This window comes from Drosophila kikkawai, chromosome X, assembly GCF_030179895.1.
Source record: "Drosophila kikkawai strain 14028-0561.14 chromosome X, DkikHiC1v2, whole genome shotgun sequence".
Lineage (NCBI taxonomy): Eukaryota > Metazoa > Arthropoda > Insecta > Diptera > Drosophilidae > Drosophila > Drosophila kikkawai.
The window spans coordinates 906,070-932,328 of NC_091733.1; the positions used below are offsets into that span (position 1 = coordinate 906,070).

Here is a 26,259-nt window from a genome sequence, read left to right on the forward strand (position 1 = left end):
GCAAAAATATATACATGCAGCTGCCGAATTTTACGCACGTGCATTAAAAGTTCGGCTTAAAAATTGCGAAAACCGTTGCCGGCTTTTAAGCTGAAACTCATTAGCGTTACTCCGGACCCCAAAGCTGGGCTTAAATATTTTGAGATCTGCAGCATACTTCTAGGCCAAAATAAACTCTGAGTCTCTTCAGTCGCAACTACATACTATACCAAGATATGCTGCTCCTTCCTGTTGACCGAATGTGAGAAAATTCTTAATAGTCGTTGTAATTTCAGTAAGCCGTATCCTACCTAAACCCCATGCATTTAACTTATGTCTTATTTCATTCAGAAAATTTGCCATGCAATTATTATTGAGCAAGCTGATAACAGCAAGCACGTTTTTGCCCGATTGCGATTGCGTTTACTGAGGGCTCCAAACTCAACACTCATATTCTGAGATAGGACGAACTAGAAGAGTATTAAAATATGCAGATATATCGAGTGCACACTGTACTTCAAACATTGTTGCATATTTATTATCAAACATAAAATATAAATACTTAGTTCCAGTCGACTGAAGTCCCTAAACCAAGAGGCCGAAATCCGAGGCGGTCTGTATAATTTGGTAGGCTAACGGAAAGTTCATAATTGTCAGCGAACCTTACATGTATATGAACTCAATTGTATCTGCATATTCCCTTGCGCTCCAGACTAAGCGAGCTATATACCTAAGAATAAAAACCTGTCTAAGGGACTGTGAGTGGCAAACAAACATTTCAGTGTTGTTGTTAGATAACTGAAATTTACACACCAATTTGGATTGGTGTTTGAAGTATGTATATGTATTCGTACTTATTATATGAATCCTATTATTTAATCTATATGGGGATTGACGGCTATTATTCCTATTTTAAGATGGAATCTCTGCCAGATTCCTGCCTTCTATGTCGGAATGAAATGGACTTCAAAAGTAATGATATTTTGAAGACGACATGGTTAATAGCTTAGTAAGGAGTTATTCGAAATTCGGCGAGCGAAACAGTAATGAGTCGAAAAAACTATAATCAGAATGGATGAAACAAGTAGGCAGTTTAGGTATACAAATTAATTTATTTTATTTTACATCACATAAGAGTGCAACACCTCTTAAAGTCCAATGGTCTGGAGGCTTATTTGATTGAAGCCACAAAGCACATATATAATTTAAATCTGTTCTATTAATTTTTTTATATACTGGGCATGTATAAAATTTTGGATTTTTTGCGGCTGTTGAATATATAGCATAGATGTGAACGACCGGCATTAATGTAAAAAGAACCTTATTTGTTGCTTCAACTAAACGGGATGTGCGCCTATCCCAACCAGCACCATCGACAAATAGTCCATACACAAATACTCCTTCTTTCGGCGGCTTCTTACACTCTTCAGGTCCAACTTTAAGTACGTCGTTATGCATTGTTACTTGATCCAAAGCCCAACCTTGGTGTGCTCGAGCTACCTCTTGCCGCATTGCCGTCAAAAATCCCTGTGGATTGAAAAATCCGGACATCCAAAAAACTACTGGTCGAGATCCAAAGCACCAATTATAAAATTGAGTATGCCGTTCGAGGAGCTCTGTAAACCAAAAACCCAAGCTTGATGATACCCAACTACCACGTTTGAATATAGTTGGTACTCGGGCATTGAAAATATTATCTAAAGCATCGCGCAGGTTCTCACTCATTATTATTGTTCCTTCAACAGCCAGCAATAAATCTTTGAAAGTAGTTCGAACTAATATTATAATCTATAAAGAAATAATTAAAATAGAAAAATGGCATTTAAAAACAATTTGATTTCACGCACACGCTGCATTCGGTCAATTTCCTGTCGGAGAAAAATATTCATTGAGCTTGTTGCTCCCATTGCAATAAGATGCTGTTTTACATCGAATATATCAAAAGCTAATGGAGTTTTACTTAACATTTCCTTGACTTGTCGCGCTACTCGATCTTCTCTTGATTCCCCAGTTCCAGCGGATGACTCTATATAAAATTAAATTTTCAATATTAACAAAATCTGACATTAAATCCAGCGCTAGTGCTGAAATTCTCTTGCATCCTTGGAAATCATCTGTAAACCGTAAGAATTTAAAAAAAAAATACCATAATAGTCTTACAAGTATGCTTCATATTTTTCTATATAAAATGCGCTATAGAAAAAAATTATTTGATTTTTCGTAAATTAATAAAGATTCCATCATAATAGAAAAACGAAAATTTTATTTTTATACCCTTACAGGGTATTATAATTTCACTCAAAAGTTTGCAACGCAGTGAAGGACACCTTTCCGACCCTATAAAGTATATATGTATATATTCTTGATCAGCATCAACAGCCGAGTCGATCTAGCCATGCCCGCCTGTCCGTCTGTCTGATTCTACGAAAACTAGTCCCTCAGTTTTAAAGCTACCTGAATGAAACTTTGTATATAGTCTTTTATATACTCTCACTGCTATATATATCGGAACGGGCCGGATCGGACGACTATAGCATATAGCTGCCATACAAATGTTCGATAAAATAAATACCAAAATTCTGAAATAATAAAAATTTCTAAAAGTAGATAAAAATACGTCGTTCCTATGGCTTCTATAATATATAGTCGTCCGATTTTCATAAAATTAAAAACCAAATTCTGAAATAATATAAAATTGCCATATGTCAAAAATTACACAAAAATCTTAAAAAAACAGCCAAGTTACAATTTTTTTCTAGAAATGTATCTAACTTTTGAATGGCAGCTATATGATATAGTCGTCCGATCCGGCACGTTCCGACATATATAGCAGTGAGAGCATATAAGACTAAATGCAATGTTTCATTCAGAAAGCTTTAAAACTGAGGGACTAGTTTGCGTAGAAACGGACAGACGGACATGGCTAGATGGACTCGGCTGTTGATGTTAATCAAGAATATATTTATTTAATAGGGTCGGAAAGGTCTCCTTCACTGCGTTTCAAACTTCTCACCGAAATTTCAATACCCTGCAAGGGTATAAAAATATCTGCGAAACTTTATGTTCATATTTTTAAAATAAACTTTTTTAACAAAACTTATTTTTTCATAGCGCATTATTTCATTTTGGCCAAGATTTACTTGCTGATCATAAAATATTTAGAGAAAGACCTTTAAAATTAAAGTCGTTAAGACAGACGGACGACAACAATGCTTATTTTTAGAATTAGTATTCTACATATACTTTATACTATTTTTAAACAGATGATTTTATCCAATACAAGTGACTTAGTACAATATATAATGACTACCTTTAGGCTGAATTGACATAATTTCATCTAGAATATTTCTCATTGTATTAGTTTGATAAGTAATTTCAGCATTTGAATGAAATCCATATACTTGAGGTGGGTCAACATTTAGCATTTCGTCAATAGCTGACAAATAAGCCTCTTGCTCTTTAAAGCTATATACCTTATACCCTTTAAAGAATTGAAACGTTTCTTCAAAAAGAGCATCATGGAACCATACTCTAGTAAATGTATTAAGCAAGCGCTTGTCATAGTCATCGGTTACGCGACCACCATATTGGACTTCTCCCAACATATAGCGCACTGTGACCCAACTGATACCTTTCCCTTGCTCTAAATCATCTAGATGATTTTGAACAAATAAACAACTAGCATACCAGTCAGAAGAATTAAATTCATACGGTATGTTCCAACCAAGTGGACCAAACTTTCGTCTTTCCTGCACTACAGTGTGAAGGAATGAAATTGAATAGATGACTGGCAAATAAAACGGCGACTGTGAGTAGTCCAAAAAATCCTGAGACAAGTTTGTATAAGTTCTTTTTAACCCAGCACGTATTCCAGCTGGTGGTTCATTCGTATATTTCAAAGACATTTGCAATAATGTTATAGGAAATTTAGGGTGGGGCTCAGTTGTAATCCAAATGCGGAAGTTCGGGTTGACGACAGCATCTTTACCTTGGCGCTCAAGGTCTAATATTTGAAGTGTCAGTTCAACCATATATTCCAAGCCAAGATGACAATTTTGTAGCAAAACCCATCCTCCATCTTCCAAGCAGGCTAATATTAGCTTCCTGGCATGAATCTCTTGGCCTTGTCCCATAGATATTGGATGACACTTAAGTTCATTTTTTTTTGCTAGAAGTTCAATATTTGACGAAGGATCCGAACCAAGGGATAAAAAGCAAACCATTGGCATTAATTCCCTACTTTCCGTTAATAGCTCTTCAAAATTTAAAACTACGGGCTCTGCAAATCGTTCACCTAATGAATTAGCAATATATTTTCGACTTTGGGCTATAGTGCGATCCATACACCATGAACGTATTAGTAACATTTTTCGAAATGGATCTAACGAATTGTATCCATCCGGTATAATTTCATTTTCGGGGGCATCTTTTTTGTACCATGTGAGCCACCCTCGTTCATTTCCACTAACTTTTGTCAATATATTTACAAAAGGAGACAAAACTGTTAGTTGAACAAGATTTAGCCATGTTTCATCAGTCATCCACCGAAAAGGTACTGGGGGGCAATCATTAAGATTTAAGGCAGCCCCCCCCTTGATGAAAGTTTGAAACTCATCAAAAGTAATTAGTTCAAGCTGCCGATCAATACTTAAAGCCATTAAAAGAACAAGCAAATATTTATCTTTTTCATAGAGTCCACGTGACTTGTATCGGTATATTTCAAAGGTCAAGTAGTTAATAATTCTTTTTATGCGTTTTTGTGTTATATGTGCTTTTGCTGAATTATACATTGAAGCATCAAAACGTTCCAAAAATTGCACTAGTGATGTTTGATACATATTGTTTACTCTTGCCATACTGCATACAAGAAAGTATAATACGCTGCCTCTGGTAGCCACGACACGATATTCTTCTCGAGCAGCATTAATTTTGGCCTCTGTAACTTTCGCTATTTCAATTTTCTCTTTCACTTCAATGGCGGTGTTTTTACTAGTATTTAAAACCTCAATAACTGTCACATCGTCTAACAGACTTCCCTGAGTAGTAGAGAGTTTATGGAGCAGGTTAGCTTCAAGTTCTTTCATTTTCTTCATATTTCCTGTAACAGTTTCGACCAATAGCACGCGTTCATCTTCCAGCTCTTTTCTTTCAGCAAGAATAACTCTGCCTAGTAATTGGTCTTCTAATCCGCGCATCGTTACAGTAAAGTCAATTATTGACGTGCGAGCAAAAATTTCTGGTGTGTATGCTGGGTTTGGCAGTTTTGTAGTTATGTAGCACCTGAATGCAGGATTCCAATCTACTTCCTTGTCACCTATTTTAACTTTATATTGAGTTCCAACTTTCAATAGGTTACGATCTAATAAATTATCTAAACAAGGATCCAGTTCTTCTGCAACATCTTCAATTATAATAGGAACTCCCAAATTGACAGAATCTTCTAAATGATTTCGAAAGTATTTATGATTTAGGGCAGTTATAATTAATTTATTTTGTTTCTCTTTGTTTTTGATCCAAACTTTTCCTTGAGACTGCGGATCTATTAGTAGTGGAAATCGCATGGCCTTCGTAGCAATTATTCCATTTTGAATTGACAGTTCATCGGTGGGAAGACCTTGTATATTCCATTCACCAATTTGTGACCGATCAGTAAGGCTTTCAATTATACTTACGTTTGCCGATATGGGTATCATTTTTTCGATAATAGTTTTCATCCAAATACTTTGAAGGTCACTTCGAAATTCTTGGTTAAAGGGACCCGTGTATGATAAAAAGGCAGTCAAAAGGATTACATCTCCTACCAATCGGTCAGTTTCAGTTTTAAAAGAAGCTATTTGTTCAGTCCATCTTATTTTTTCGCCAGCTAGCCCACCTATGAGTGCTGTTGCGGCATCCATTTTATCTTGACACTTTTTAGCCTCGGTTAGTACAGCATCTTTCTTTGAAACAGCATCCTCTAATGTTTGTTGCACTTCGGCTAGTTCATTTTCCTTTTGCTGCAGTAAATCTTCTGCCTCTTGAAGGTCACCAGAAGCTTTTTGATATTTAGCTTCTTGTACAGCTAGGTTAGCCTTTAACGGCAGGACCTCTTTATTTACTTCAAAGTATTTCGCCATTGCCATTGTCCATGATAACAGGCCAGCTACATTTCCACATGCTACTTTGGCAGCTTCAAATGTGTACTGCCTAAAAAAAATAAGAAAGAAAATTAATTGAAGTAGCCATTATTAGATAAATTAAAATGAATTTTATAAAAGTGTAATTTTTTTTTTTTTTTGCTGAAATGTAAATTGCGTGTTAGCAGATACACAATAAAATATACTATGCCTCTATTGTTGCCGAAAGAAGCCAATGACTTTTAAGAATTTAAATGCATTTTAACAATGTAAGGTGGCCTGGCAAAAATCCTCCATCTGAACCCTCCCCGAGGGTGCCGGCTGGGCAATGGGCACTGTATTAGCCCGGACAGGGGTAATGCATTGCTGCTTGCCCCGTCCGCGATAATACAGTGTCTAGCAAAGGCCACGGCTCAACTCCTTCTGCCCTAAAAAGCCTAAGGAAGTGAGCCGTTAGCCATGGGTGGAGGTGCCTGGCGGAAGGCATAAAACGCAAGTGGGTGGTACCCCTGAAAAACAAACCATTTTGGAGGGTTTAAAGGAAGAAACCAGGGCTGGGATGTCAGCGCAAACGTCGGTGGTAGGCGTGACCGCTACCACCGGCGGGCACGGGGGGGAGCAATCCTCTCTGCGTGTCGCCAGCGGTTACACCTCTGATGTGACGGGAGCAGGTCATGTCAGTTCCAACGCTACTGCCGAAAAAACTACGCAGGGGAAGTTGAGCCGCTCACGTGCCATAGTCGATACAGACTCGGACCTTGAGAGCGTGCAGCTTCTCCACTCACCGAAACCAGGCACCAGCTCCCAGCGCAGGGATGGGCCAAAGCGGTCAAGCGAGTGAATGAAGGCCAAGGCGATGTACAAGGCTGCCCTCCGCATCCAGGATCGGCTCCAGGAAAAAGCCGCCCTATCCCCAGAGGAGAAGGCAAAGCTTACCTGGGCTGAGGAGAAAATTGCTGAAGGGAGGCTTCACTTCGCCAAACTCCCACATATGAGTTCGACTGGCGGATTCGCTAACAAGGTGGAGTAGACGCTTGCCAACAAAAGGCAACGAAACCGAAAGCGCCCCTATGGACGCACCGGGGAGCAAGCGGCAACGCGGGCCTCAGAATGCAGGCCCTCCCCAAATGGCGAAAAAGCCCAAAAAAAAAAACGCAAAAATCAGTGAGGTGACCAAACGACACTTGATCGTGGCCCTCATTGACAGAAGCGATGAAGCCGGCAAAATGACCGAGGCGCAATGGAAGATGGTGCACGCGCGGCTCGTTGAGTCATTGTACGCACGGATGGAGGATGATCCCGAAGCTCCCATGCCCACCTTCGATGGCGCTGGGTGGCTATATGGGGAGAAAGTGGCTGACGCAAGCGGTCTGCCAGTTGGAGGCGCTGTGGGAGGCAGCCAAGCTAGAGGTGGTGGACCGGGAGCTAATCCCATCCACTCCAAAAGCGAAGGTACTCTTCCCCATCGCAATCCAAGCGGACCGGGCGCTGAAGCTGCGTCAGCGTCAGAACCCAGATATCCCAACCGCGGACTGGAAGGTTCTGCACGTTGCGGCCCCATCACCCAAGGAGGGGGGGGGGGGCAAAGTGCAGTCCTTCAGATAAACAAGGAGGCAGAGGACATCCTTTATCCCAGATACGGGAAGATGGCGTGGGGCATGGGTAGCGTATACCTGCGCCTCAAAAAGCGCCACCCCGGGGATAAGGTTGCTCACACCCTGAAGGCAGATTTGGTGAAGAAGGACCTAGGTCTGGAAACCATCGTGGATGCCGACCGGGAAATTACGCTGGATGAGTCCGACGAAGGAGAGGACGGTGACCTGACCGTAGTAGTCAACCCGTCGTATGGAGGTGAGGCCAGTACCCATGACACTCAGGGTGCTGCAGCTCAACCTCCATAAGAGCAAGGTCGCGTCGGCGGAACTCCTCATAGCCATGGAGCAAGGATCCGCCGACATAGCTTTGGTCCAGGAGCCATGGATCGCCTCAGGCAATACCATCGCCGGACTGAAGTCCGCAAATTACAGTTTGCTCCATCCACCAACGGTAAGCAGGAATAGAATCGCCGTACTTGTACGGAAGGGTCTACACGCTAACCTTATGTGTCACTACAGCTCTGATGACCTGACCGTGGTGATGCTAGAGAGCGGGAAAAAGCGCCTTTTGGTAGCTTCCTGCTACATGGCACACGACAGGACGGCCCCACCAGAAGAACTCATGAGCTTGGTAGAAGCCAGCCCGAAGGACCAGCAACTGCTCGTGGGTGCAGACGCGAACGCGCACCACTGCGTATTAGGGAGCCCCGACATAAACGACAGAGGTGAGTCCCTCTTAGACTTTATACTCTCAACCAACCTGAGTATAGCAAACGTGGGGGAGGAACACACTTATGTAGGTCCCACCTCCTCAAACGTGCTAGATCTTTCTCTGGTAAGGGGACAAGGTACTTTGGTATTAGAATGGAGAGTCCTTGAGAGACCATCCTTCTCAGATCTCAAGTACATACGGATACAATACGCATTCGAACACTCTCCAAAACAATCAGTCTTCAGGTACCCCCGGAATACTAACTGGGGAAAGTTCAAGGAGACTATCGCGACACGGCTCGCGATCTCTCCGATCATAGTAGAATCCGCGGAAGACATAGAAGAGTCCCTAGAGACCCTATCCAAAGAACTGCTGGATGCGTACTACGCATCATGCCCTATATCGGACACGAGAACAAGGACCAGGCAACCCTGGAGGAATAAGAACCTTTCACTCCCACGCGTCAAACTCAAAGAATTCTTCAAAATCGCTAAGCAGGCGAAAGATGACATCATCAATGAGGAATACAAAGTCCTACTTAGGGACTACAAGAAGGAAATACGAAAGGCGCAGAGAAACTCATGGAGAAACTTCTGCTCCAATATAGAGACTGCCCCGGAAACAGCTAGACTCCGGAAGCTGCTATCGAAGCAGCCAACCATACAGAGTCAGCTCAAACGCGACGGCGGACAGTGGACTGAGGGCAGCGAAGAGGCCCTAACAGCACTAATGCACGGGCATTTCCCAGGATGCTCTGAGGTACCCGATGCAAATAAGCACCAGGACCTAGCAACTGGAGTAGAGCATCTCCCAAAAGGTTTAATATCCTCTGGTAGAATCCACTGGGCTATAGACTCCTTTGCGAGGATAAAAGCACCAGGACCAGATGGAATATTCCCAGCCATGCTGCAGGTGACCAAGGAGGTGATCACCCCATGGCTCTATGCAATATATACAGCTTGTTTAAGCACGGGCTATATCCCTATCCAATGGAGGACCTCTCGGATTGTCTTCCTGCCCAAAGCAGGAAAGTGCAGCCACGTGAGCCCCAAGGATTACAGACCGATAAGCCTCACCTCATTCCTACTTAAAACGCTGGAAAAGCTGCTGGACCTATACATCAGGAACGATGTAGGGAGACAACTGTCGACCAACCAGCACGCCTACACGAAGGGGAAATCAGTGGAGACGGCACTACATTCGTTGGTAGCCACCATTGAGAGAGCCCTAAACAATAAGGAGTACTTGGAGTGTTCGTGGACATATCCGGGGCATTCAATAACGTTAGCACGGACGCAATAATGGATCGCCTAGAAGCGACCAACTTGTCCCCCGCTATCAACTTGTGGATAAAAAATCTTCTAAGTTGCCGGCGGGTACAATCAGATTGGGGCACCGCTTCCATGGTGAGAGGAGCGCACAGAGGCACGCCGCAAGGTGGGGTTCTGTCGCCCCTCCTATGGAATCTGGTTGTAGACGACCTAATCAAGAGATTCGAGAGGAAAGCACCATAAGCATAATTATCACGGGAGTCTGTCCATCGACCCTCAGCTCGATCATGGAAACAACACTCAGGGAGATATGTGAGTGGGCGGAGAAGGTAGGACACAAAATCAATGCGGATAAGACGGACCTTATTCTCTTCACCAAGAGATACAAGGTGCCGCAATGGATCCCCCCGAAAATTAACAAAACCAGGCTGACCCCTAAAACACAAGTCAAATACCTCGGCATTGTACTTGACAGCAAGCTGACGTGGAGAGCCAATGTAGTATAGAGGGTAAAAAAGGCCACCAATAGCGCTATATGCATCCAAGAAGATGCTTAGCAGCACATGGGGCCTCTCACCCGCTCTAATGCATTGGGTCTACATATCGGTGGTGCGTCCGACTCTGCTGTATGGAGTCTTAGTGTGGTGGCAAGCCACGGAGAAGAAAACGTATAATAAGCTTATGGAGAGAACCCAGCGGCAGGCACTGCTCTGCATATCAGGGGCGCTGAGGTCAACCCCCACCAAAGCACTTGAAACCATAATCGGTATATATCCCCTAGATATCCAAGCGCAACTGACAGCAGGAAAGGCGGCACAACGTCTGGTTGCATCAGGAAACTGGTCGCTACAAGGTTTCGGGCACAGTTCAATTGGTCGAGACATGACCAGTACATCTGACTACATGATACACAGAACGTGCCCGGATGTAAACACAACAGTATTCATGGGACCAAATGACTGGAAGTCAGGCCAGGACTCTGCTCAACACCTCAATATATACAACGACGGCTCCAAGATGGAAGGAGGAGTTGGAGCGGGCATATACTGTTCAGACCCTGAAATGAGGCTGTCGTATAAGCTACCAAGCTACTGCAGTATATTCCAGGCGGAAGTATTCGCCATCAGGAAAGCAGCAGAGCTTGCGTAGAGCATAAACCGTCCACATGAGGCGGTCAATTTGTTCGTAGACAGTCAAGCGGCGATAAGATCCATGCAATCATCAGCGGTCAGTTCCAAAAATGTACTGGCAAGCAGGGAGTCACTAGATATCCTATGCACGACTAAGTCAGTGAGGATCTACTGGGTTCCCAGCCACCAAGGCATAGACGGTAACGAAACCGCGGGCGAACTTGCAAAGGAAGGCGTTGGACTGGCGAGTGAAAGAACAGAAAACGTCCCTATCTCCCTAAGAACGCTCCAAAGCGAGCTAGAGAGACGGGCTGACGCAAGCGCAAAAAGCAGGTGGAGGAGTAATTCCGCAACCTGCAGAATATCAAAAATCATGTGCAAAGAACACAACGAGAAACTCACCCACTACGTGCTGCATCTTCCGTGGAAGGACTGCAGAATGTTAGTGGGTATTCTTACAGGTCACACATCGCTAGAAGATGCCTCCAGGAGGAAGCCAGGCGAACTCCTTGCCTTTGCGAAAAACACCTTGATATTCAAGGATCTCGAAACCCGCATAAATAGTCTAAGGATCCATCCAGGAGTTTCCCCGGATAGCTATGGGCCATATTGGCCTATGTGTGGCCCCTCGAGGGCCGTCCGGTTTAACCTAAGCTAACCTTACAACGTAAGGTTGATTCAGTTAATAAGAAAACGGTTAAGTTAACGAGTGTTTTCAATTTACAACCGTATAATAACATAATATATAAACAATTTTGTGTTACGTTTTAATTGCAAGATATTTAGAGATATTAGAGTTATACAGAATCTCCCGAGTCCCCTCCAAAAATAGTTCGTTTGCCGTGGACTGTACACAAAATCAATCGATATCAAGATAATATATATATAGTGCATTCGATAAAGAATATTTGCCATTGTGTACTCAAGAGGCTATTTTATTTTTAAAATGTGGAACTCAAAACCTCGATTTTGATTAATACCTTATATGCTGTCGAGCCGGCTTGTGGTCAGGGAGGGGGGTGGAGTATCAACATAAATAAAAAGCTTTTTATTCAGTTTGGTCCGATATATTTCGGTTGAACTAACGTCAACCGCCTTCAGGGCAACTATAACAATGTTAAACAATTAATCTACATAAAATTTACAATAAAAAAGATAACTTTTTTGACCTACATTATTTTACACGTCCGCTCTGTTCGACGTGGAGTTTTGTACTGTTTCCTTCTGATTAAGTGTCTGTATATGTGAGCGCAGTTGTCAGTGTCAGTCTTGTACTTCAGTCGTATGTTTGTCGGAATGTTGATTATGTGTAGCACCTCCAGAGTATACCGCTTCTTGTAGTGTTGTTCTTGTTGCAGTATCGTTGTCTCCTCTAAGTTCGGAGAGTGACCGCTTGTCGCACAGTGGGCCATGAGTGCTGTTTTTTTGATGTTAGTATGGTGTCGTAGTTTGTAGTCAGATCTGTGTTGGGCTATTCTTGTTTTTAATTTTAATTTTGTTGTGCCTTAGTATATGTTGTTGCACGGAATTTTGTAGTTGACATTGTTTTTTTCTGTTGTCAATAATCTTGATTTCGTTTTCTTAAAAAATTCTTTTAACGTGTTTGTTGGTTTGTGGGCTAATATTATTCCGTCTTTGTTGTAGCAGTTTGATTTTGACAATCTTTCGGACAGTTTGGGTACATATATAGTGGACATATAAGTTTTTGGCTGTTCTGATTGTTTTTTGTTGTTAATTGTGCTGTGTTTCTTTAAGGGGTTATATACCTTTTTGAGCGAAAAAATTGAGGGAACTTTCGATTTTTTTCAGGTGTGTAGCAAATATTTTATGACACTGAAGTTATTATTTATTGATACTACATGTTTTTATCGAAACAACAAGCGTTTGTTCTTGAAAAAATATAAATAATTTACGAAGTTATGGCAATTCTCTCGGAACCCTTTTTTTATAGCGGCTTGCGGTGACCACGATGGAAGTCCAGCAGGTCAAATGAAATAAAAAAACCAAAAAAAATCTATTAGTATAGTATTATATCCAGGTCGTGAACGATTATTTTCAAGAATATTTGGTTTTTTCTGCATACAGTAACGATTTTCCCAAAAAGGTGATTTTTCGAGTTCTAAAAATTGTATTAAAAAATTCTGATCTGCAAAATCAAAATGCAATCTGCAAAACTGAATCGTTCACGAACTCGGCACCAGTGTTGCCATAATTTTTCCCGAAAAAAACGCTAGATTGGCAAAAAAAAAAAAAACCCAAAAACCCCAAAAATCCTTTTAAAAAAGCTAAAAAAAACCCTGCATATTTTTAAAGTCATTTTATTCAAAGTTTTTAATAATTTCGTCTATATCGACTGCCTCTTCGTCAACATTCTTATTTTTAGATGTTCCGATCATCTTTAGAACATTTTGTGGTAATTTATAGTTGTGGCACCGCTTGCCAAGACGCTGCAAACCTGATCTGGAATGGTGACTAAATGTAGTTTATATTTTTAAGATATTTAAGTCATTTTACCTGATGCTTAAAATTGAGTTTAATGTGTCAATATTCAACCGATTTCTCTGTTTGCATTTAACCAAATTGACCTGGCTAATCACTCGCTCAACCTCGGCATTAGACTACGGCAACGACAATACTTGTAAAGCACTTTAAACCACTATTTTTCGCTTTATAGTTCACACACAACGAGACAAGAGTTGTAAGAATTCATATCGATATCATGTCGATATATTAAGTGCTGTAAAAGCTTGAAAAAACGCAAATGTATGAAAATATAATTTGATGCATAAAAAACGCTAAAAAACCCTAACTCGATCTTAAATAAAGCTAAATTAGCGTCTTCCCGCTGTTTTACATTTTTTCCCGCAAACGCAGTTCAAAAAACCCCAAATCTGGGGGGAAAAACCCTAAAACGGCAACACTGCTCGGCACAGTTATTACGAATAATTTAAAAAAAAAAAATGAAGAAGATCGATCAAATAGTTCTTGTGTAATCGCGGTCACCGCAAAAGCACTTTAGGAAAAAAAACGACTTTGAGATAATCGCATTCAAAGTTTTACGTTGAGTATATGCAACTATTGAAGTCGCGCCTCAAAACGCTGTTTTCCAATCGAACTATTATTCGATTATTCGGATCTCTATGAAAATTTGGGAAAATGTTCTATAAGGGATATAACTTTAGGATTCAGCAAAAAAAATGTTTTCGTTTTTTTGAAAAAAAAAGGTATATAACCCCTTAAAAGAGTCTTGATGATTTGGTTCGGAAAATCGTTATCTCGCAGTATTGTTTTAATTTCAGTTTTTATTTCGTCATGGTATATCTCGTCCGATATGTTTATCATCCGTCTGATACAGCCGATTGCTGTATTAATGATCAGGGTTTCTGGGTGTCTAGAATGGTAATTAATTATTCGTCCTGACGCAGTCGGTTTCTTATACCATTTTAATTTTACTTCGTTTCCTCGTCTGTTGATTATTGAATCTAGATAGGGTAGTTTTGCGTCTTCTTTTTGTTCTATTGTAAATTTAATGTTCTTGTGGTACGAATTTAGTGTGTCAAGTGTTCTTTGAATTTCAGTGTCTTTTACAATCGCGAATAGGTCGTCTACATATTTTGTCAGGATCCTTGGTCGTACGTCGAGCTTATTGATTGCTTTGTCTAGAAGTTCTTCCATCACAATGTCAGCGATGATTGGTGACGCGGGGGATCCCAGGGCATGCCTTTTAATTGCGTGAAGATTGTGTCATTATATTTGAAATAGCGGTTTTCTTGTATGCAAAACCGAACTATGTCCATAAACATTTGTTTTGGTATTTTTGTGTGCTCCTTGATTTTTGTCCATTTTTCTCGTATAGTGTCTAATGCCAATTCGATTGGGATACTCGGGAAGAGTGAAACCACATCAAAAGAGATGAGTTTTTCGTTATCAAATATATATGTGTTGTTTATTCTTTCTTTAAATTCTTCTACATTTTTTATGTTGTATTTTGAGTTCGCTGTGATGTTTTTGAGTATATTTACTATGTATTTGCATAGTCCATAGGACGGAGAACCAAGTGATGAGCAAATGAGTCTTAGAGGTGTTCCTTCCTTGTGCACTTTGGGGAGTCCATATATTCGTGGTGATGTTGCCGTCGTCGTGGTTAGTTTATGTCTTTCCGTTTTTGTAATGATTCCCATTTTAAAGAGTTTTTCCGTTATTTCGTTGTTTTTGGTTTGCAATCTTAAATACAAAATATAATATATTTAGAAATTAAGAAAGCTCTACGTGAGTAGCTAAAGAATTAGTTAAGGAAGGTAACAAAAAACCATTAAAACCATTTGGTAAAATAGATCTTGAATTATCGTGTACACCGCCTTTCAAAATGGCATTGTAATACTTATACATCGAACACGAAACGACCTCCGTTAACCGTAGATTTTGCTAACTTACAGTACTGTGAACTTGTTTGTAGGTAGGTAGTCCCCATCCTAGGGGTGGTGCTGAGACTAACTAAATGAGTACCCATACTAGGACTGGTGGTATGTATTAAACAGAAAGAAATAGAGAAAAAAAGAGAGTTGAAGAGGTTCGTCGTAGCGCATTTTCTCATTTTGCGTTGCAAAAATCATAACTTTTGAACCAAATAAGATAATCGAGCAATTTATACGGCGTTTGACAGGTAATTATTGTAAAATGTATATATGTACTGCACTATGTCCCACGCGGGAAAATTCGTTTTTTTATAGGGTATCAAAGTAAATTTTTATGAGCATTCAAAGTTGAACTTTTTCGTGCATTTTTTGCATCATACCAAAAAAAATGAAAGCCACCGACTACACTATGTCTACAAGTTACGTGGATCTTTCCTGGACCAGAATTAACTTTCATCGGCTGCGTCTGCGAAAATGCAATAACATAAACCAAAACTACTCAGGGTTAAGTATACCAAAACACCGACACAATTTCATACATTCCAAGAAATATACTATTTGTAGCGCGTGGCGGTTACACTTTGAATTACAAAATTTTTTTTTCAAGTTTTTAAATCATTTTTATTTGAGCAAACACATAAAAATAAACATAACAAATTAAATATAAAATATTTTTTTAAAATTGTTTTCATTGAAAAAAAAATATTTTTTCACTTTGATACCCTTTAAAAAGGCGTATTTGTGAGCGTTATTATGCATTATGCAGTATATTGTAAGGATGTGTCTTGGGCCGGGGTAAACCTCAGCGGCCCAGGATTCCTCTCCAGAAATATTTATATTTTTAGAGACGGCCAGGACATGGACGCCGAATTTTATTGAATTTCCTAGGCAAAATGGCAGCGAAAAGGGGCTCGTTTTACAAGGGGGGAACTCTGGCTTCGGGAAAATGGGAATCTTGGGCGGTCACCCTGGCGATGGCCAGGTGCTCCTCCGTTTTCCTGCGCTCGCTCGGTTGCCCAGCAACGGCGACTCTTTCGACCGGCAAAATCTCCGCCGCCCGGGATAACCCAGCGGCGATGGCGGGCAAAATGCAGATCGAAAGGGAAAGGGAGAGGGGAAGGGGAAACCTAGAACGCGCGATCACCCTGGCGATGGCCAGGTGCTCCTCCGTTTCCGGCGCCTGCCCGGTTGCCCAGCAGCGGCGACTCTTCCGATCGGCAAAATCTCCGCCGCCCGGGATAACCCAGCGGCGATGGCGGGCAAGATGCAGATCGGAAGGGAAAAGGAGAGGGAAGAGGGGGAATCTGTGAACACGTGCCGGCGGCGATGAACTCGTAGCTCGGGGAAAACCCAGCAGCCCCGATGCCCACGCCAGATCTGTGCCCGGGAGAACCCAGCGGCGACAAATCCCGCTCCCGTCTCGCTTCTCCGGCCCGGAGCTTGCCCAGCGGCCACGCGGAGTTGGTGCGGTCAAACCCAGCCACCAGCTCGGCGAGTGAGTGAGCGAGAGGGGAACATTTTGGCACGCGTCAAAATAAGGGTTGTTTTGTGGCTACGCGGAGTTTTATGCGGGTGCGAGAGAGAAAGGCGATGAAATTTCTGACTTCATGTTTGGTTACTTTATTTTATGGCTTAATTATTACGGTCACATTTTCTGATGTACGCCTATCGGCCCTAACCTGGCCCTACGCCACACTCCAAATGACCTGCCCTTACATGGCACTCGGCCGGCTCACCTGATGCTCGCAACCAGGATGTAAATTGACACACGCGGGTCCTTTTGCACTTAGTACTACTTAGCTGTCGGGTTTTATAACTGCGAGTCGCGGAGACTGAGGTCAACTATTCACGCTTGCTGTCGCCAGAGAAGTGATCGCGGTCGCAGCTTGCAAAGCCCTTGACGCCTCGTCTCTGCCAAAAAGGTCCGGGCAGCGCAGCTTTCGGCCGTCGGCTTTGTTTTTGTTATTGTTTATGTTTTGATCGACATGTAAATAAGCACGACCAAAACATAAACACGCACGATCGTCGGAGGGGAAATGTCGCTGCCTCTGCCGCTGTTCGCGTCGGCAGCGGAGAGGGGAGATGGCTGCAGCGCGGTAGCTACAGTCCGCGTTGATAAAATGTATACGCCTGTGTGTTGCGGCCTAAATCTAATTTGGCCCTTCGTGGGCAAATTAACTGTGGGCTTCATGCCCGTTAAATGTACAGTTGTGTGGGTGGGTGTGTGGCTAATCCTAACTTACTTGCTAACTTAACTATGACCTTAACTAATATATACAATATTTACATATAGGGGATTGTGACATCGTCACATTCCACCCTATCTTCGGGAGGGGTGAAGAGTGATGATCACCCTCCCGCTTCGGTTAATTTGGACCCTGAAGCGCTGGTTCCCCTCCTCCTCCAGGATCCGGATTGTTCGTCTCCGCGGTGTCGCCAGGCGCCCGTGGATTCGGCGGAGTAGAGCTGCCGGTAATGTGCCGTTTGGAGTGGTCCATTCCACTGGTGCCGGCACCCAACGGGGCGGGTGGGGGACTCCCTCGTCGGCGTCCAACGATGATTCGTCAGATGAGCTAGATGGGCTGTCTGCCCATGGGGCGCTCCTGCGCCGTGCTCTGCGGCGTGGGGTCGGTGAGGGTGGTGGGCCACTTGCCGGCGGTTGGGTAACCGGTGGGTTGCCGAGCTCCTCACTAAGGTCTTCTGCCCTGCGGCGCGCCTCTTCTGCGGCCAGCTCCGCGCCGGTGGGCAGGCGGGGTCGCGGATCGTGACTGGCGGCCACCGCTGCGCATCGGGCGGCAGCGTGCGGATCGGGGTACGATCCCCGGCCGAAAATCTCCTCGTAGGAGGGCGGAGGGGGTCGGCTGCGACTTGGAGCGGCTGGTGCCCAGCTTTGCAGCGGCGTAGTGCTGGGTGGCGTCCATCGCGGGGGCGGCGATCGTGGGGCGTAGGACCAGTCGCTGTCCTGACTGGCCTCGCCCTCGTCGGCCGAGACTGTCGACGATGAGGCGTCCTCGGCGGGCCCGGCGGAAGGTGGTCGCGAGGCGTCTGACGGGCGGCCCTCCTCGTCCTCGTCGGCCGAGATTGTCGACGCCGTGTTCGTGCCGCTTCCCCAGTTGAAGTCGTCCCCGGGCATTTCCCCGAAACACTCTACCAGGGCGGCTTCCACCTCGCCCATGTACGGCGGGGCCCGGTTGTCGCTCGGGTGCGGCGGTGGGGTGCGCCTCCTTCGTATGTCCCGGCTGTCCTCCGCGGTGGGGTCGTATAATACGGTCGCGTCGCTGTCGTCGCCGTCGTCGCCGGTGGGGTTGTAGTGCCCACGCGGGCGGCCCTCGTCGTCGGAGACCCGGTCATAGACTGCATCCAGAGGCCCGAGCGCGCCTGTTGCCGGCGGTTCCGTGTGCGGCGGGCTGTCGAAAAGGTCGCCAAGAGTGTCCTCTACCAGGCCGTCGAAATCGACCCAATCGTCGGACAGGGCGATGGCCTGGTTCCATGCCCCCTCGGCGTCGGCGGAGGGTGCCTGATCTCCAGGTGAGGTATCGCGTGGCCGGGGCGGCGTGAGGTTGACCCGCAGGGGTCCAAAACGGTGGTCTCGTGGCACCTCCTCCTCGTCATTGCCGTCGAGTGGGGCAACTTCCGGAGGGGGCGCCAGCGGCCCGATGTGGCCGGTACGCAGGGGTGCCTGGGGCGGCATGCCCCTTAAGGATGCTGGTTGGGGCCCAGCGACGCCGAGCTGGTGGGTCTCCTCCTCGTCATCGTCGCTGAGGACAACTTCCGGAGGGACCCGGCGTGGCCCAACGAGGCCGGCGAACAGAAGCGGCATCTCCTCTGTAGGGGGTCGCCGGGGCTCGGCGTGGTTGTCGGCGGTCGTCGCCTCCCCGTTGGCGCTGGTGACGTCGGCGGTTGGGGCTCGTGGGAAGAGGCCGGCGTTGTTGGCGACGGAGCTGTTGTGGGGACGCGGCGGGCTTGGCCCGGCGCCTTGGAGTGCTTGCAGGATCTCCTCAACTGCAACGCACATCCAGGAGTAGTCCTGCGATGGATGGCCCTGTCCGTCCATTCTCTGGCTGGTCGACGTTTTGTGGGGGGACGGCGGTCTGGAGAAGACGCGGTCGTGGCTCTGTAGAGATGCCGGTGGTCAGGTGGGCGTTGCCTGCGGGTGCGTGGTTCGTTACGCCTCTCGGTAGGCGTGCTGGAGACTGTTGCTGTAAGGACAGAGGAGAGGTGTATTAGTGTGTTTCCCTGGGCCCTACCTAATGGAGTGGGCTAGGGTTGACTGGCTATGGCTACGGCTTTTTGGGGAAGGGACGCATGTTCACCCCACTAGGGGGTTCGGGACGTTGGACAGGCACGCCTGTCAACAAGTGGCCCCTGTGAAACATGGTTGCCCTCCCTACATGGGTGCTCGTCGCTAGTGTTGGCGGCGCGGGATGGGTCCCCTGCGCCGTGCGGTCTTGGCAGCTGGTCGTGCGTCCAGGATGGTGTCGTCGGCATCCTCGATTGTGGTATCTCCGGCGTCGGTGTCTTCCCGGTGGGCTCCGGCTTCGGTGTCTGCCTCATCCTCGTGGTGGTACGGCTTCAGTTGGTTCAGGCTGGCGGTCCGCCGGCGTCGGCTTCCGGGCATGTGCAGTTGCACGATGTTCGGCGATGGGAACTTCGCTACCCTGAAGGGTCCTTCGTATTTCGCAGCTAGCTTTGCGGCAAAGCCCTCGGCTGCGTTGGATAAGGCGTGTCGGCGTACCAGTACCATGGATCCAACTGGTGGTCTCCATGTCCTCCGGCGCAGGTTGTAATGACGGCTCTGCTCGGCGGCGGCGCGATCAGCGTTGTTCCGGACGACGTCGAAGATGTTCCGGAGTTGTTCGCTTCGCTCTGTCGGGGAAGTCTCTGGGGTGCCCCGTCCGGGGGTAACTTCGTCGTACAGCGTCCTCGGGAGTCGCGGTTCTCGGCCTTGTACCAAGAATGCGGGGCTGAATCCAGTAGTGTCCGAGACACTACTATTTATGGCCAAAGATATCTCCGGGAGGAGTTGATCCCACTCGTTTTGTTGGCCTCCATCTAAGTATTGGGCGATCATCGTCTTGATCGTCCGATTTGCCCGTTCCGTTGGATTCTGTCTCGGGGTGTAGGGCGCCGTGTGCTGCAGCTCCATTCCTAGCGACTGGCAGAACTTCTGGAATGAGCGGCCGGTGAACTGCGTACCGTTGTCGCAGACAAATGTTCGGGGAACACCGAATCGGCTCAATATCCGCTCTCTGAAGGCTCGTTCCAGATATGTGGCGGTAGCTTTGCGAAGCGGCACTAGTTCCACCCACTTGCTGAAAGCGTCCAGAAATACTAGCAGCATCGTGTTGCCTTGTTTCGACCGCGGCAGTGGGCCGACGAAATCTGCACAAAGGATGTGGAACGGCTCCTCGACCTGTCGAGTAAACATTTGACCTGCGGGCTTTTCCTGGCTCACCTTATACCGCTGGCAAGTGGGGCAACGGCGAACGTACCGAGCCACCTCTCGGAACAATCCAGGCCAGTAATAGCGCTGGGCCACGCGAGTGCTGGTTTTCCGGACTCCTAGATGACCGGCAGTGGGGTGATCGTGGCACTCTTCGAGTACTCGCTGGCGATAGTCTGCCCCTACGCACAGCTTCCAGGGCGTGTACTCCTCCTCCTCAGGTCGGAGTCCAAGGCGGCGATATAGCTGGCCATTCTCCTCTCGATAATCCGGAAACTTCGCTGGTTCGGTTCGAATCCTCTGGAGCATCCTCGTGATCCACTTGCAGTTGACTCCTTGTACCTCCGCTTGCTGCACTATGGGCAGCGGTTGGCGAGAAAGGGCATCGGCCACTAAGTTCTGGGCCCCCTTCCGGTAATGGACGTCGTATTGATACTGCTGTAATTCCAGTGCCCAACGAGCAATCCTGCCTGTTGGATTGTCGATGGAGTTCAACCACTTCCAGGAGTGGTGATCTGTGAGGACTTCAAAGCGGTATCCCTCGATGTAACACCGCATCTTCCGGATCGCCCAGACGATGGCGAGACACTCCTTCTCAGTCACTGAGTAGTTCCTCTCAGCAGTGTTGAGCCGGCGGCTGGCGTACGCTATCACCCTCTCGTTTCCATCGATGGTCTGTGTGAGTACGGCTCCGATTCCGTAATCACTGGCGTCAGTTTGTAGCACAAACTTCTCCGCAAAATCTGGGCAAGCCAGAATAGGGGCTTCGGTCAACAGCGTCTTCAGCTCCTTGAAGGCCTGGTCCTGTCTCTGCGTCCATTCCCACTTGTGGCCCTTCTTCAGCAGCGATGTCATGGGTGCCACAACATCGGCGAAGTTCGGCACGAAGCGGCGGTACCAGGAAGCGATTCCTAGGCATCTGCGTAGCTCCTTCAGGTTTGTCGGCGGCGCGAGTCCGCGGATCGCAGCGACCTTGTCCGGATCCGTGTGGATTCCGGCTTCGCTGATCACGTGCCCCAGGTACACGATGCGGCGCTGGAAGAAATGACATTTCCCTCTGTTGAGGCGCAGGTTTGCGCGGCGGAGGCGTCTGAAAACTTCTCCAAGGTTGGCGACATGCTCCTCCAGTGTGGAGCCGATGACAATGATGTCATCCAGATATGCAAACGCATGGGGTTCCATATCTGGACCGATGACCGTGTCTAAGGCGCGTTGAAACGTGGCGGGCGCGGAGTGGAGTCCGAAGGGCATGACTCTCCAATGAAACAACCCTCTTCCGGGAACGGTAAACGCCGTGCACTCCCGGCTGTCCTGGGCCACTGGGATTTGCCAATACCCATTTTTGAGGTCCAACGTCGAGATGAATTTCGCGTTCCGGAGTCGCTCCAAGATCTGATGGATCCTCGGAAGCGGATACGCGTCCGGCACGGAGTTCTCATTGAGCTGGCGGTAATCCACGCACATGCGGACTTCGCCATTCTTCTTGGCCGCGATTACGATGGGCGCGCTGTGTGGGCTTTTCGATGGTTCAATGCGTCCGTCTCGGAGGAGTTCATTGATCTGCTTGTCAATGACGGCCCTCATGGCCGGATTCCTAGGAAAGTACCGCTGTTTAAGGGGTCGATCCGTGCGCATGAAGATGCGATGCTCGGCGATGTGTGATACCCCTGAAAGAGTATCAAATTTCGCCAGTTCCTGGTCCAGAAACTCCTTCACCCAAGGCTCGGGGTAATCCTGCGTCTCGGGCTCCTCAGTCGGGAAAGGGACCTGATCCTCTGTGGGATGACTCACCGAGTTGACGGTTCCGCATAGGGGCGGGCTTGGCTCCGGCGTTTCCTCGACGTGATCCTGGAAGCGGACACGTTTTGTGGAGGTACGGAAGGGATTCCGTTGCGCGGCTGTGGCGTCTGCCACCGGCAAAGCCTGTCTCCAACTGGGCGGCTGGTTCTCCGTCGCTGGTGATGTCGTGTCTCGAGACTGTGCTCGAGGTGAGGTGCTTGGCTGGTCTTCGGGATTGGAGCATGGCTCCCTTGGCTGCCTTCGATGGGTAGAGCGTGGCTCTCCTTGGGCTGTCGTCGATGGCTTCTCGGCATGAGTGGAGTGTGACTCCGGTGCCGTGCTTCGCTGCTCAGAGCGTGGCTCTGCATGGTGGGCCATTGGTGGCTCTTCGTCGAGGTTGGAGTGTGACTCCCTTCGCTGGTCAGAGCGTGGCTCTGTCGTTGATCTCCGCTGGTCAGAGCGTGGCTCTGTTGTTGGTCTTCGCTGGTCGTTCGGTTGGAGGCGGAGGGTCTGCCCGCCGCAGAGCAGAGTTGCTCCGATCCCGCAGAGGAAATCCATTCCTAGGAGTATGTCGTCCAGTGCGTCCGACATCACGAGGAGAATGGTGGGCGTCCGTTCATTCCCAAGGTAGATATTTGCCGCCAGAGCTCTGGTCAGCTCGCGGCATGTTCCGTCTGCGAGTTTTACCTGGGTACGGATGTCCCGTGTGTTCCTTCCGTTGTCCAGAGTTTGAGCCAGCCCTTCGCTAATAAAGCTGTGGGTGGCTCCGGTGTCCAGGGTAGCTGTGAACCGCTGTCCCTCCATGTGGATGGTAGCGCGGATGCGGCCCTGGTACTGATGGAGAGTGTCTCCTATTGGCTTCGGGGATACGGAGGGTTCCTCGGGTGATTCCCGGTCACACGAGGCCCTTGCCCGTTTCCCGACGGTGGCTGTCGGCAACAGTCGACCGTCCTGCGTCCTCGTTGGCCGCAATCCCAACAGAATAGGATCCGTGGATTCCTGCACTCGGCTTCGAAGTGCCCGGATTGGCCACAATTCCGGCAAGCGTCGCGAACGTTGACGGCTTCTGGTCGGGGTGTCACCGCGCTCTGGCTGGTGCAAGCGTTCCGGCTAAGGGAACCGTTGAGGGCGTTGCCTGAAGAGGGCGCCTGTTGTGTGCGTCGAGTGGGCATCCTGTCCCCGTCTGCTGCGTAGCTGGCTCCTGTGGCCTGGCGTTGAGTCGGGATCCGGTTTTCCAACGCTCTTCCGCCTCGGCTGCGTGTCTCCTCGTAGTTGGTCACGAGGTGCGTTAGCTCGGTCAGCGTACGGAAATCCTGCCTCCGGGTGTAGAGTTGATACTCCGGTAGCATATTTTCGTAAATCCTTTCTAGCTCCTTGTCAGAGGAGAATCCGGCCCGGCGCATCTGCAAACGGATGTCGATAAGGTACTCCTTAAATGGTTCGTTGGGCTTCTGGAAATGCATCCTTATGTCATCCTCCAACCGCTGATAGTATCGCGGTGGCAAGAAGAAGTCAAGGAACTCCCGGCGGACCTCGGTCCAGCTGGCGTGTTGGAGTCCGCTCGTGCGGAACCAACTTTCGGCTCGGCCGGCCAGCAGCACCACCAGGGCTTGGGCCAGATATCTCCGGTCGATCCGGCAGGTATCGGCACGCTCCTCGATGTGCTCTATGAATCCAAGAGGATCCGTCGTTCCATCGAACGAAAGGCCCCACTTGGTCATCCGATCGATTAGGATTGCTCCCAAGCCGGCTTCACTCGGGGAGTGCGCAGATCGCGCAGGCTCTTCCGCCTTCGAGCGTCGCCCTGTAGAGGGTGACGTACTGCGTGGTAAAAGGAGTGAGGGTGGCACCAGCGATGCCGACGTGGTCGGTTCCGGAGAGATGAGGGACGGATCCAACGGTATCGGCGACTTGACGTCGCCGGTGGGTGCGTTCCCGAACCGGCGCTCCAGCTCGTCGAGCCGATCCTGGATTTCCTTGGAATTGTTGGGCTGCCGCGCAAATGCTATAAGCCGCGCGCGTTGCTCGTCCACCGTGCCGCTTCGGTCGAGTTCGAACTCGCCTAGGATGGTTTCTAGCTCCATCTTCTTGCGATAACTTATCCAAGTGACGCCCATGGTTCACAGGATACGCGGAGAACAAAAGGATCAGATACAACAACGGGTCTCGAGAGAGTGGAAACGGCGGGATACCGTGGCAACGACTGGATTTTAAATTGCTCGACGCGAGTTTGCGGAAATGGATCTCGCAGGATCCGTACTGTGTGCACGTATACCCTTGGTTTAGATCTCGCAGGATCACAGCGAATTTTATTTTATTATTTCAATCTTATTATTTTATTCTTTAATATTTGTTATCCTTATTTATATTTTATTATTTTTATTTATCGATAGTTTATTTATTCGATTTCTTTTATTCGGTATTTTATTCGTTTCTGCGATCGATTATTATTTATTCCTTTAGTATTTATTCTTCGATTAGTTTTATTCGATCTTAAGTATTTATGCCTGCGATTATTATTTATCCGTTTATTTTATTTTATTCAAATGAAATTATTCCTGGGTTTATTTTATTATTGGTTTATTATTCTGTCTGGGTTTATTTAATTATTTGTATATTTGCGTCTATTTATTTATTTGATTATTTTCGGTTTTATTTATTATTTCGAATTATTATTTGGATTAATTATTTATTTGAATCCTTATTATTTTATGATTTTAAAAATTTTATTCTCGGCGGCAGGATCTCTCGGGATCCTTTGAGGGTTCGCGGGTGTCCTTAACGTGGTTGAAGGATATTGATAATCTTCCCGATGCGTGCCAGGATGCGACGATGGGTTTTTTCTGAGTAAGGTCTGCGACGATGTGTATTTACTGAGATGATCTTGCGAAGTCTCTCCCTCCTAGCGAGGGTCCCCTGTATATATTGCTGCCTAAGCTAGCCGACGCTGCTGCCGCGGGCAGAGCAGAACTCGCGATGTGTGTGGGCCACGTGTGTGTGTGCGCTTGCGCGCAGCGTCCCTCTGCCGGCGTTGACGCTGGCAGTGACGTTGACTACGAAAACGAAATCTGGCGTAACGGTACCGCTTGTTTTGGCGACGATGCGTATGCAGCAATGGAAATTTACCACGCGTTTTTTCTATTCCCTTTCCTCCTGTACGAAATCTGGCGTAACTGTACCGCTTGTTTTGGCGACGATGCGTATGCACCAATGGAAATTTACCACGCGTTTTTTTTTTTCTATTCCCTTTCCTCCTGTACTTTTGCAGATTTCTGCCGGCGACCGTAAGTCGCGACACGCGGGACGAAAATTTCTTACACTCGCAAAAACGAATGTGCTCTGGTCGAAAAATATGTTTATGAAAAATATATTCCCTGACATTAAATTTTCTATCCCCGTCCTTTAGGAAACTAAATTTCCCTGTTTTGCCTTCGCGAAAATTTATATTATTTATTATTTTTCTACTAGAAAATTTCTGATTTTCGGCCAGTGGGGCTTTAATCCACTGAAAAAATTATCCTAGCTGTCCTGACCGGTCCCTGCTCGGGCGCCATCTGTAAGGATGTGTCTTGGGCCGGGGTAAACCTCAGCGGCCCAGGATTCCTCTCCAGAAATATTTATATTTTTAGAGACGGCCAGGACATGGACGCCGAATTTTATTGAATTTCCTAGGCAAAATGGCAGCGAAAAGGGGCTCGTTTTACAAGGGGGGAACTCTGGCTTCGGGAAAATGGGAATCTTGGGCGGTCACCCTGGCGATGGCCAGGTGCTCCTCCGTTTTCCTGCGCTCGCTCGGTTGCCCAGCAACGGCGACTCTTT

General features: G+C 46.9%; 1 protein-coding gene across 2 annotated transcripts in view; it reads right to left on the reverse strand.

Moving 5' to 3' along the window:
• Positions 1-1,079: 1,079 nt before the first annotated feature.
• Positions 1,080-26,259, reverse strand: part of kl-3 (dynein heavy chain 8, axonemal kl-3) — a 654,155-nt gene continuing 628,975 nt past the window's right edge. Inside the window, exons 14-16 of one of the 2 annotated variants that reach the window (XM_070288691.1) lie at positions 3,290-6,165; positions 1,827-2,005; positions 1,080-1,767 (exon numbers count right to left, since the gene is read on the reverse strand). In XM_070288691.1, the coding sequence (XP_070144792.1) occupies positions 1,096-1,767; positions 1,827-2,005; positions 3,290-6,165 (3,727 nt within the window). In that variant the 3' untranslated portion in view covers positions 1,080-1,095. The remainder of the gene's footprint in view (positions 1,768-1,826; positions 2,006-3,289; positions 6,166-26,259) is intronic. The other variant, XM_070288692.1, reaches the window with a different exon arrangement.